The sequence below is a fragment of the Chelonus insularis genome, unplaced genomic scaffold (genome assembly GCF_013357705.1).
Source record: "Chelonus insularis isolate UGA/USDA-ARS -01 unplaced genomic scaffold, ASM1335770v1 contig_603_pilon, whole genome shotgun sequence".
NCBI classification, from domain to species: domain Eukaryota; kingdom Metazoa; phylum Arthropoda; class Insecta; order Hymenoptera; family Braconidae; genus Chelonus; species Chelonus insularis.
Window position 1 is genome coordinate 1 of NW_023276663.1, and position 14,068 is coordinate 14,068.

Here is a 14,068-nt window from a genome sequence, read left to right on the forward strand (position 1 = left end):
CCATGTTCTATGTTCGATTGTATTCTTCGACTTTACTCCGATTTATTTATTTTCGACAGCTGTTTGTGCCGCCATTACTATTGATAGCCGAAGGTTTCATAAGAATCGATTTATCTTTGTTATTTTTTGATAGAAATTTCTGTAAAAGTTGAATTTTTTTTATCTCTCCATATTTTGTATCAGATTAATTTAAAACATTTATTCTTAAATGTAAAAACCTGTTGGAAACGTGTTGTCTCGTTTTGCCTTTTTAACTACTGTTATCGAAGTGATATATTGATAATCATTCTTGTTTAAACAAGACAAAATGTTATTAATGGAACGAATACCCGATCAAATTGGATACTTAGTTTTGACAGGGGATGGAGCAGTATTAGCAGTAACTATTAATGTTTTACAATATTTTAAGTGATGAACATTACGTTTTTATGATTTATTATGAAACGAATAATTCCATCGTTCACAAATTTTTTAACATGTTTTTTTGAAGTTAAAATTTGTATTTTTTGCAGTCTGGAGGTGAACTAGAAAATAATGAAAGAGTCGCAAATGTTATTATGAGTCTGGTGACTTTAGAAAGTAAAATAGATGATAAAACATCAAATAATAAATCTTTCAACAAAATATTAATTAAATATCCAAACCATTGTTACATCGTTTGTTTATCGAATAAGAAAATTCATGTTATAAAGAAAAAAACACATTCTGCTGAAAGTCACACAAATTCAAACGACCAGAATCTTATGGATTTTCCTCCAATTTAAATAAATGTATTTATTGATATATTGAAAATTCATTTTTGTATTATTTTGCAAATGTATTTAAACGTAAATGAAAAACAATGAATTTTTTTGTAATATGAAACATAATTATTAGTAATATTATCAGTTGTTATACATAATAACAAATTGCTTTGTACAGTGATATTAATAAAGGTATATCAAGATGCAATTAAAAAATTATAAACAAATGAGGAATTATAATTAAACATTATTGTTTATGTATAATCACTTATAAACAACTTGAGGATGATGAACTATTTTTACGTCGTTTGTCTCGTTTAGATTTGGTTCGTGACCTCTTCTGTTTATCTTTCAAAATTTTACTACTTTTTTTGCGTGATTTACTTTTTCGCGACTTAGCTGTCTTTGCACTAATTTTATTTTTATGTTTATCGGATCTTGATCGTTCAGAATATACACTGCATTGGCTATTGGATCTCTGTGATTCGTCATCATTGGCTGAGTCAGTCATAAAATACAAGCTCTCAGTTTTTATTTTTTCATTAGCAATTTTCTGTGCTGTTCTTTTTTCACGATGTTTAATTATACTATCATGACGTTGTACATTATCATCGCTTTCCAGATTACATGAAGATCTACTCCGACTTCTGCTACGCGACGAATCTTTCTTATCAACATACCATTCTTTTTTATTGGAATCCTTTCGCAATACTGTTGAATTAATTTTTATCACGGTAGATTTTAATCTAGATCTCGACGATCTAACACTATTATCATCTGAATGATTGACTGCATGATTTTGTCTGTGTGTTTTATTCTTTAGTTGTCGAGAAACAAATTTTTTTTGTAACTTTTTGAATCTAGAGCTACTGCTACTGCTTCTATAACTTGTGCTGCTGCTTGTTGAATCGCTGCTGCTATCACTACTACTGTAGCTGGAAGTGGTACTGTCATATATTATTAATTTCGTATGTTTTTTAGGTTCATTCATAAGATCTTTCCTAACTCGTACACTTAGCATTTTAGCACTATCATCCTTAACCTTTTGTTTTCTTGAAACATTTTCTGCATCACTATCATCTTCAGAACTACTTCGTAATATCCAATTTCTCTCGAGCACTTTTTGTAGTTTTTCGTTTTTTAATCTCTCCATTGCTATCAGACGAGCTAAAACTATATCTAATACGTTTTTTTGAAATTTCTCTCTTTTTTGATGAAGGTTTATGCGCAACTTTACGATTACTTTTAGATGAACGCTTTTTTCGACGGCTACTTTGCTTTCTTTCTTGACTGTAATCACTGTCTGAATCACTATCACTATTATCGCTCGATGTTTCACTTAGGGTTGAATAATAATTTGAGTTCGGATTGTAACCTCGTCGTTCATTATTATATGAAGTACTTGGATGACTCGTTGATGGCATTGGTGATGGTGATCTAGGACTAAATAAATATTATTTATCATAAATACTACTACATTCTTATTAATAGGAGCTTTTAAAATATACTTACGTCTCTACTACAGGTACAATAGCTCTACTTGCTTCATTTTCTCCATCGGAAGATAAAAGTTCAATTATTTCTGGAGTTCTTTCATGACGTGGTTTTACATAGCCTATTATTTCACAGTCTGATTCAGAGGAACTTGAAGAAATTGTAAGAACACAGGGACTATCTTCTGGTGTCTCTATGCGGAATGTTTGGCTCACTGTACTAGGTCCTAGTAATAAAGAAAAATTTATTTTTTAGTAATAAAGTTCTGCTAATAAATAGAACATCTTTATTTAGATATCGTATGCTTTACCTGGAACACTCAATAAGTGAGGACCAACTGAAGGCGGTTCTGTTTCAACTGCATCGATGTGATCAACAACTCGGACATCAGAGTCATCAGATGTTGAACTAGTACTATTACTACTAGATGATTGTGATTGTACTTGATACCAATAAGCACCGGATAAACCTAAAAAAAATGTTAGATAAATCAAAAATTCAACATAAAATTATTTTTTGAGTTGAGTAATTAGATAATAATGAGATGCAAACCACGATTAGGATGATGTAGAAAAGTAATAAGATCATCATAAGCCGTAATATTTAAATCAGTGCGAGCATAATTCATAAGCTCATGAATAAAGTGATCCGTATTTATACCAAAATAGGGACGAAGTACATTACGAAACTCTGGACTACGCATATCATATCTAGTCAGAGAGCTCGTAATTACTTCTAGCACGTAAGCAATTTGCGTGTGGTTTTCGTTAAATAGTGTTTGTAAATCACGATTTATCCAAGGAACTAGACGATCTATTTCTTGGGGGAATCTCCTGAAAAATATAAACTTAAGTAAGATACCGAGAACTTAAAGAACAAATTTTTTCTAACTTGAATAAGTTGATATCGTATGCTATACCTATAATATTCTGCACTACATTCACGGAAACGAGAATGTATATCAGGTATAGGATCAGACCAAACACCAGTTCGGTAAATATTACGACGATATCGTCGTTCTTCATGAGAAACAGACAAAACAGAATTATTGGGTACTTGTTCTTGACGAGCGTGTTGAGCAGCAATCCATAGAGATCCTCCAGAGAGAGTTCCATACCGACGATTAGGTGTTAATGTCGTTCTACATGAAATAAAATAAAAAAAATTAGTTAATATTATTATTATATAAAAAAATTTTTAAATAAATCAACTAGCTCATACCGATAAGAAAATCTCCGGATTGTTTCTGCCATGGAAGCTGGACTGAAAGCAAGGCTAAGGTTAAGTCTCGTTGTTGTTGCTGTTGCTTGAGTTGACTCTCTAGGCACATGATACTGATCGTAGTCTTCTTCTGATCTTACATTGTGGATAATTGATTTAAATGTTTGTTTACATAATGGACATTCAGTTTTTATTCTAGACCATTGCAGAAGACATGTAAAACAAAATTGATGTAAACAGCTGTCAGTAAAAGATGTATTCACAAGTTTTCCCAAGCATATGCTACAATTTGGCGGCGGCGAAGATGCTTCATCGCTTCTGTCACCAGAATTTGATGAAGTTCGATCTTCTGCTTTCACTGGCTCTTTGGTTGTAGATACTGAATTTTCACTATTAACAGGACTCTCCATTGTTATTACTTGTAAACGTTGTCAGTCTCATTAAAAAATATTCACTAAAATCAGAAAAATATCCTTTTTTAAATGATTTTATGAATTTATTGTTCAGGATTGCTTTGTAATTTAAATGGATTCAACGTCATTTATGGAGCATGAATAATTTTATGGTTAGAGTTCTCTCTCATACACTATTGATGAAAATAAATGATAATAAGAGTTTTTTACTCACCATTATATTGCAAAAATGACATTTTTACATTATCAAAAACGGATTGATAATGCAGACAAAATTTTTAGTCGAAAAATAGCCATTTTTAAATCCACTATCACACTAAAGATTAAACGAGAAGTGTTGAGTAATTTCAGGATTTTAGTACGTAGAATTGATCCGTGCGTTCAACTATTACATTATTGGAGTATTCAAGAAAAATATTATTTTAGAATAATTAAATAATATATAAATTATTGTAATTATTTTTTTGAGATATAATTTTGATCGTAATAAATTGTTTTTATCATATTATCACTATATTTTACAATATTGGTTCTCTATTATAGTCCTAAAAATAAATATTTAATAGTTCAAACTAATGTAATCAAACATACGAGCTTTTAATGTCAACAACACCCCGAAAATATTAAAAAAAACCAATTATTAATGGAATTATACACTACTAAAAACGAGAAAAAGTACCATATATGATAATAATATTTGAGGACTATTCAGAAAGACAGAAACGCTATGCTTGGCTTTGGGTTATTGCTTTTCTGCTTAACATTTGCGCATGCGCATCATTACATTTTTACTTCACAGGTGGCAGTTTATTATACTTCTCATAGTTTTAAAATACGTTTCAAGTATTTATAACTTATAATTATCAGAGAGGAGTCTTCTCTCTGTAATTACAAAAATAGACATATACTACAATATAGAATTTATTTTTTTTTTTTCGAAATTTCAGTATTACCTCCATAAAAATCGAAAAGATTATTTTGTTATCAAGTACTATTAGTTTGCATTGATATTACGTATAACCGAATAACAATAATTCATAAGTATGCAAAATTACAATTTAATTTACAGTGTTTATATGAAAAAACAATTTGATGAATTATATTATTTTATCATTAAATATTGAATAATTTTCGTCTTATACAAAACAAGATAAAAAAAATACATATAAAGGAACTTGCTAATTTCTGACGATAATCTTACGTCTATCTGCTTCAAAAAAATGGCAGAAACACACGTAAATGACTAAGGTAAAACAAAATATTCAGATCTGACGTCAGTCTTACGTTGGTTTGGTTACTAGAGTACTTAAATTAATTAATTCACCTTTTTTTATGTTTAAAAATAATTTACTGGGTTTAACCATTCTAATATGGATAATAATTTAACTAAGAGTGAGATATAATTTTATAATATTTTTAAAATTGTTATATCACTGATATAACACGAAGTTCTTGAACTTCTGCTCGAAAAGTTCGTTACTTTTGTAATAATCTCGGAATTTTAGTTAAAGTAACAATATTTATAAAAAATATCCTAAGCTAACATCTTGCACATTTCAAAGGGCATATTGTTATTTACTAACTAACACCTTTTTCCACTCTTACTCATCACAAATAAAGTTCCTAATCAAGTCTACCTATCTTCTGAAACTGATGAAAAAAAATCCTTATCTACTCTTTTAAACTGAATCAGTGAAAACTACTGTGAATCAATGAATATTCACTGATATCCAGTGCCAATCCAATCACTCAAAGAATCAGTCATTGGATTGGTACTGGCAATCAGTGAATATTCACTGATTAGTAGTAGTTTTCATTAATTCAATTTTAGAGAGTATCATCTCTACCTTCCTTCACCAGATACCCCTTCTACCCTTAAAAATAAGTTTACATTGTAAGTAGCAATTTGTAACGAAAGCAGAGCTAACTTGTATCTCAAAGTGACCAGTTCACTCTTTTAACTAAGAAATAAAATATATATTCAATCCATCACTTCTGTGCTTGGAATTTGATTTCATTAAACTTTGAATCAAAAGTAGGAATAAATAAAAAATTGTGTATATCTACGAAGATCACAGTAAAGCCAATTCTGTCTAAAAAATAAAGTAGATTTATTGAATGTTTCCATGCATTTGAGTAAAAATGTAAGCATAGTGAGTCAATAAGAATTTTAAAGAATACATCTTTTAAATGTATTTTTATTGCTACTCAGTAGGTGGCATATAATGGCAATTTCTTTATGAATTCATCTTCATGAGAAAAATTGTGTTTTTGAATTAGTTTAATATTAAATATATGTTAAACTTTATGCATACTTCCTATATGAACATAATAATGTTTGGAAATCAATATTCACAACATTAAAATAACAAAGAATACTTAATTGATTATTTGAAGTGCTATTCTGCAATTAATTTCATTAACTTAGCCAACTAGTTAGCATAATGAACAAGTTAAAATAAATGGTATTTGTAATTTAAATGAAAAATAATTTCGGAGTATAATAGTAGATTTATTACAATGAAAATACATGTTCGTAAACTTTTTATTGATACGAAAGTTTTAAGTATAGATGAGATCATCTTCAATAAAACTATGTAGGGATGTTAACACCAAACTCAATACTCAAATGCAATCTAATACAGTTACAAAAAGAAATGATGCTTAATTCCGACAACTCTCTCGTATATCTTGCTAGTAAAAATATAAATAAGCTTATATAATATAGCCATTGATCTACCACTATTTTTATTCTAATATAATTTACTAGGACAATAATTTATCAACTTGGTGAGTTTCATTGATGAAGAAAGACATCATATGAATATTTCATTTTTCATTATATCATGTGAATATTTTTACTATTCATAACAACATATTAATGTTACTAATTAATAAATTATACATCATTTGTCAGTTAATCGATGATTATAACTAATTATAATTATTTCAGACTTGGATGAGTTAAAATATACCTCCTATTTGTTTGTTTAATTAATGGGACATGCCTAAAAAATAAAAATTTATATCTTTTTAATGAATATTCTCAGTGGTATTATAATTATTTAATTAAAACTATGTAAAAGATTGATTATAATGATTACCTTCAATGAATAAATTTTCTATATATTTAAAATTTTCAAATTATCATATTTATTTTGAAAATTTTTCAACATAACTGCAACAATGATTCATTTGTACTGTTTGTCGGTGAAGAATAGCAATTAATGTAAAAGGTATTGTTCTCTATGATGAAGATTAATCTGTAAAACAAAAAAAAAAAATAATAAATATTAATAAGATGAAGTCACGTATAAATAAGCTAAAGTATTTTTTTCTTGATAAAATTTCACAAAATTTATTTCTGTTTTTAGAAATAAGATAAATCTGTCAATCTACGCTATTCAAAAAATATATAATTAACTCAATTTGCGAATGTAAGTTATGTTATTTATGACTTCAATATCATTATCACAAAAAAACTCCAAATCACACAAGAGAAAAAAAAAACGAGACTATCAATTTTTGTAACGTTAGTTTGAATTAAAATAACGTCCAAAATCAATTAATCAGATATATCTTTTAGTAGTCCAATGTCACTCTTTTTATACTATTCATATTTTTGATAAATTTGTAATATATGAGTTTAGTGCTCCCTAGAAAAAAATATACTGTTAGTTGTGTCAACCCGTGAACTCAACGATTTAACACTTGATAATTACAGTTCACTGCATAGTTCATTGACAGTTTTTAATTTATTTTTTTTGTAACTCAATTCGTGAGAATTTTATTCTTATTATAACTTTATTTGAATCTAAATATAAATTTAATTTATTTTGGACCAATTATTTATCCAACAATAATAAAGAAAATTTATATCAAATTTAGTCTCAATTCACATTAAAACATTAATAAATGGAAGACATTGAAAAGTAAAAAAAAGATAATTACCATGATATGATTTTTGTTCTCAATATGTGCTAATGATGCTTTGGTAATATTTACAATTATTGGCAATACTGCTCTAAGATTTCATAAGTACACGGTTGATGACAACACTCTTCTACAATTCCACGTTTTCCACGTGAAAGAATATCACCAGAGTTTGCAGATGGTTCATTAAATCCACGTTTACTACATATATGTGAAAGTGCATCACTTAAATCTGTTGAGCACAACCGTATTTCCCTTTTAACTAGCGGTGCAGTTTTCACAACTCCAAAAACATTGAATATAACAATATTTATCAAGATCAATGAGGCATAAAGAGCTCTTGGAATCATTATTAATTTTTATTTTGAAAATTTAAATATTTTTGTCACAGCCTGCGTCAGTTTTTACAGCATTATAACTCTCTCCATTTTGATGAACAATATTACAAATCCAATCAGATATTAAATAAAGATTTTTATTAAAAAAACTGAGTAATTTTTGTTTATGTTTTATTTTTAAATTTTATTATGAATTAAAATCTGCTGCATTAACTGAAGAAATTCTGATCTTTAGAACATGTGACTGATAGGAATGAATGTACTGTGATGAAGCTGTCAATATATTATATGAAGAGGTTTCGTAAGTATGAAAGCACTTAGTTTCGGTCAAGTTTCTTCGGTCCTACTGAAGCTGGCTTTGCCTTTCTTTGGACTTATTTGCTTTTGGTTAGTGCGCTAAAAGATATAGTGAAGACGCTGCTGGTGATAGGGAAATCTATTAGTAGGGAGGGAGAAACTATATAATTTGGTAACGATGGAATGTGACAAATGATGTGATTACAACGAATAAACAGGAAAAATTATGTCATCAGACAATTTTTTACTATAAAATTTGAATCCAGTATCAGTCCTGAAATTGATGTCGATCAATACATTAATCTATTAAGATATCTCTAACTACATTGTAACCAGGATAAATGATTTATCAATCATTATTTTCTTGATGTTTTCTCTAGTTTCTATAGATTTTATTACTATTGCAAAAAATTATTGCGATAAGTTCTGATCTAATGCGCGTGAGGTCAATAAGTGAAAAAATAATAAAAACTGCCTGAACCTAGAAAATTCCAGTAATTTTTATGCCGATGATTCTTTCATGACTTTCGCTAAATGACATTGTGATTATATCAGATATTATAAGTTGAAAGAATTAGTTATTTTTATTTGCGGTATGCAGATAGTTATTTTTAATATTAACTTATAAATAGCTCAATGATTTCAGCAAATAAAAATTTACTGAAATTTTTATTTTACTCCGAAATGTATTTTGATTATTAGTTGTTTACTTGTTCCGAGCAAACAAATAATAGCTTGTTAATTTTAATTTTAAATTAACATATTATTCATTATTATTATTATTATTAGTATTAATAATTAAGATTCTAAGTAATAAAGAATCTTTTAAAATGTTTGGTCAGCAAAATATGTAAGAATGTTTACTTATATTCCCAATTATTTTATTTGTAAACAAAATACAAGAACTTTGAAAAATTTAATCAAATGAAATATTAAATAAACAAGTTTATTTCGAAAGATTGCAATTCCATGTAAAGAATTGTGAATAATCTAGACATAAAAAATTATATTCTTATGGAAAATATTTACTAAACTACAGAAAAATATTTGTTTTCATGATAAAATTGATTACGTTCATTCATACTTCTTGTCTCGTCGAAGAAGGACCATGATCTATTGTAGATCATGAATGAACCTCTACTAATTGTGTACTAGTATCTACTTTTATACTCTATACCAATGCACAAGCTTTGTCATATTGAATAGAAAATAATTATAAATCACATTAGTACATTACATAACATCAACTTATAAATATCCATTGAATTGTGATATTCACAAATGCTAAATAATGAATATGACAGTCATTGAATAAAACAAAAAGATTGATGTCTTCTAGAAAATCATTAGAAAATCATGATTTATGAGCAAATAATACTACTATTACATGAGTTCAATTGTTTAAGCTTGCAAAATTTAATCAATTATGAAAATCAATCGAACAATAGTCAATAATACAAAATTTCATAACACACTAGTTTATTACTGACATTTAATTTTTCAAAACAACTTTTACTAGGTTAAATGAGCACTAAATAGTAAATAATATCATTAATAATCCTTGAATTATAATTAGAACAGATAAAAATAGAATTTGCAATACGATTGAGAATTACATTCAATAAATGAACTAGGTAAGATGTTATTATGGGATTCCCAAGTAAAAAATCCATTGTAAAATGGTCAAATGAGAGAGAGAAAGAAAGAGAAAGGTGACGAGATATACGATATAGTTTAGGTGCAGATTCTTATAATAGGATAATGGGAGTATTAATACTGTGATAGTGAATAAAAATAGAACGACAAACAAATCGAAGCTATCTAAACACCCAGTTCGAATTTTATTATCGCATTTGAATGTCTGCGGGGTCGTTTGTATCACTTCTCGTCTCATTTTATTCGAAAGGCGTTGTCTATACACATATACAGGTCGCCTGTCCGAAGTCTAGTTTCAGTTTCTTTCTCCCTGGCGCCGAGATAATCACAGCTCTTGTGTGTCCTCTTATGCTCGTTGTTGCTTTTCATTGATAATTTATTCTATCATGTCAAAAGTAACTGTACACAATACTAGTATCGAGAACAATTTTAATAGATACTTGAGCAAGAGTACGTTGGATTCAATACTAGAAAGAAACGAAAGACTAAAGAATATGATTTTTTTGATTACTAATAAAATAATTGGAAAGATAATTCTTACGAATGTAACTCTATTGAGAAAGTTATTAAATATAATAACTATACATTAATTGATAAAATGTTTTTATTTTTTTTTTGTATTTGATAAAGAGCAATATCAACCGAATATCTGGTTACATTTAAATTTATGCATTGATGAATTTTTTAATTAAAATAAATTATTAATTAAGTAGGCTGTATAGTTTGGAATTTTTTTTATCAACAATGATGTCTTACCTTAACTAAAAATACCCCAAAACATTATATTTATATGAAATAACCTGATAACATTCTAATTTAGTTTTGGTTTTTCTTCATTCTGGTCGTTTACATATTCAATTATCTAAAGTAAAAAAGAAAATAACAAAAATATAATAAAAATAGAATTCTTGACTAAGAATAAAACAAAAAATATACCTTCAAAATTCTTGCTTTGAATCTGGAAAAGTTGTTGTTGTCAACATAATTTCATCTATTATTGTTCGTTACATAAATTTTAAAAATTTAGTTTCAATGTAGAATAATTATATTTTTAAATATAACAAAGTAAAGATGAAATTATAACAAAACCGAAAAACAGGTTATTTTATACAATTTTCATTTCAATCGTGTGACATTTAAAACGATACAAATAATAACATTGTTCTTTATCATAACAACAGAGGAAAAACAATGATTTACTTATCGAAACAAATTCTAATAATAATTTGTTTATTTATTATTATTTAAAAACTTCAATATGAACCTATGGATGGTAGTGAGTCTGATGTCTCTAAGGTTAGTGCCATAACACATGGGGGCAACCATGAAAAAGAATAAGTGATGGAAACAAGTAAAGAGAGATTCCAAAACAAATCCTCATATTTTGCAATATCGCCAGACACGACATTGCTTTTAATCAATTTTATTGTATGCACTTATGCACTTATTGCGTTGTTATCTTAATTAAAGAAAAATAACAACGTGTATCGGCGGGGGAATGAGTCACAGGGACATTCCCCTGTTGGTATCCCTTGTTTTTTATTTATAGCCGACCGCAAAATACGTAAATAGATCTGTTGAAAAATGCTGTCATATGCTGATGCTAATTGAGTATTTAATTTAAATTGTATAATGGAAACAGGCCATTTCTCTGCATCTGAATTTTTATTTAAAAAACTAGGACGAATGTGATAGTGTTTGTTTATACTCTTGTTAGCAGTACATAAATACAATATATGTATATACAATACCAAATAACATCCGTGGAAGTCAAAAATACTGTCGATACCAGAGTACATTGAATATATTTATTTTAGATTAAAACTCGGTAAGTTTATCTTAAAATTGAAAATATTTTTCACAGAGTTGATGTTATTTTTTTTTCTTTTTGGTTAGGTTATTTATCTGAAATGATGATTTCTAAGTTGAATAATACCACAGATGATGAGTAATAAGGTATAGAACTGGATATAAGAATATCTTGGAGTTTCGTAACAAACTTGGCTATTTTTAACACTCAGTGTGATAATAATATCAGATAAAAGAAATTTATAACTAAAATGTGGCAGTACCGTTTTGTTCTAAATACCATGTGAAATATACATATATCAAACAGACATCTCACGCAACTTCCATGTTTGTATTTTTCACGGTCCATGTAATCTAGACTTGACTGCAAAGTAGTGAAAGCAAAATAAAATGAATAAGATACGATAATCTGGGACACAATGGAATTATAGAATTACACCAAGATTTCTAAAGATGTTATTGGCGCCTCTCGGTCAACCACGTGTTGATAAATATGTGTCTAGCCGAGGCAAACGTTCTTCTGTCACCGAAAAAGGATCATTTGTTCCTCCCGTTTGATCTCCCTCGTTGCACTATCTTTCAACGCGCGACTCAAGAATGAGATGCACGCAGAAAAGCCAACTTGTTTTAGTAGGACTCAAGTACCGACTAACGTCGGATGTCTTCGAGTTCTCTCTCCTGTTCCGACCTTTTCTCTTGTCATTCTTTTTATCAAAACCTACGTTTTCTTCTCATTTTAATTACAATCGCACACCAATCTTACGTTATCATTTGTTGATATACTTGGGAGGTTAATTGAATTATTTATTCAATAAATCAGTTTGATGATAAACATTACTGTGAAATTGTTTTTGAGTTTCCAATGCAAAATTATAAGCTATCCAAGAGCATTTATTGAAATTACATCAAAGTGCATGGAAGATAATAAATTATATAACGACAACGTATACATTCTGAGGATTTAATGAAAATTACATTGGATAATCATTAATTGCGTTAGAAATATGTCGATCGCAATGAGATTACCGTTCTTCTTCACGACACTACTACTCGTGATTCTTTTTGGTATTCCATCGACCTTGGTTGAATCAGCGCCGCATCAGAGGACCCTACGATTGTGCTCCAAGAGCTTGAGTGATGCTCTTTATCTCGTTTGCAGTGATCGTGGTTATAATGAGCCTTTTTCGAGTAATGGGGATGAAGACACAAGAGTCTCAGCTGGTCCGGGAATTGTGGAAGAATGTTGCCATCGGTGGTGTAGCTACGCGCAACTTGAGCAGTATTGCAAACCTCCATCCTCTAATTAAAAGTGTTGGATTTCGCAAGATGGAATCTAAATCACGGTAAATATTTTCACTTTTCATTTTATCTTATTTATTACCATGTTTTTATTTCATTCTCAAACAACATTAAATATTTTTTACTCCTACAAACTTGGTGTACCTTTATTCAGTGTTAAATATTACCATCATTTATTATTAAAAAATAAAATAATCAACTTGAATTTATTTTTTTATTATTGAGTTTAAAAACAAGTGTGAAATAAATATAATAAAATAAAGGATTGAATAAAAATATGATTGTGAAGAACAGTTTAAAATGAATAATCGTCTCTGTCTTGTGATTAAAATTTTAAACATGATGTAATAATGATGAGCATAAAACTTTCGTTGATTTATGTTAAATATAATACATACATTACAAGTGTGTTAAATTTTTTATCAGTAATTTAGTGTTAGAATTAGAAATGACATATATAAAAACAAGTAGAATGATTGAATGATTAATATGAATTGATAGTAAAAAAGATTCATGGGCGAGATGAACATTGAAACGAAGAAACCAGGACGATTCATCAACAAATTGAACAAACGGTTATCATCTTGACGCCGAACTCTTGCTATCTAATATAAACTATTCATAAAGTTCACGGCTGGGACAGAAACGTTCTGCATGGCTTGTTCCACCGTGTTCCGGCGTGACTGATAGAGATAAAATGACGGGTACTGAATAAATGAAGGAAAAAACTTTGTTATCATCTTGTTCTCGAGAATGTTATGTGACTTGTTTTTCCAAAATTTAATCACTTTAAGACAAACTTATATTCTTCTTGTATAAATATATTTACATCCGGGACTGATGAATATATATGTTTAAATATACA

At 28.5% G+C, this 14,068-nt stretch overlaps 2 protein-coding genes across 2 annotated transcripts; one reads left to right on the top strand and one right to left on the bottom strand.

Annotated features, from left to right (window-relative positions):
- On the top strand, window positions 1-792 carry LOC118070458 (ragulator complex protein LAMTOR4 homolog). Its single transcript, XM_035089059.1, has 3 exons — window positions 1-93; window positions 184-379; window positions 513-792. Exons 2-3 carry the CDS (start codon window positions 308-310, stop codon window positions 762-764), a joined length of 324 nt encoding a protein of 107 aa, XP_034944950.1. The 5' UTR covers window positions 1-93; window positions 184-307; the 3' UTR covers window positions 765-792.
- A 90-nt stretch (window positions 793-882) lies between these two features.
- LOC118070459 (E3 ubiquitin-protein ligase Topors-like) lies at window positions 883-4,609 on the bottom strand. The gene is given in 8 exon segments (XM_035089060.1): window positions 883-1,849; window positions 1,851-2,186; window positions 2,256-2,463; window positions 2,548-2,706; window positions 2,790-3,070; window positions 3,157-3,378; window positions 3,459-3,912; window positions 4,086-4,609. Coding segments are annotated over 7 exon segments (2,454 nt in total). The 5' UTR covers window positions 3,869-3,912; window positions 4,086-4,609; the 3' UTR covers window positions 883-1,011.
- Between the last annotated feature and the right edge of the window lie 9,459 nt (window positions 4,610-14,068).

Bases quoted from the DNA above. Each gene is read 5' to 3' on its own strand.
- LOC118070458 (XM_035089059.1), top strand. From the start codon at position 308: ATGTTATTAATGGAACGAATACCCGATCAAATTGGATACTTAGTTTTG. The intron at 380-512 runs GTAACTATTAAT...TATTTTTTGCAG, and splicing joins GGGATGGAGCAGTATTAGCA to TCTGGAGGTGAACTAGAAAA.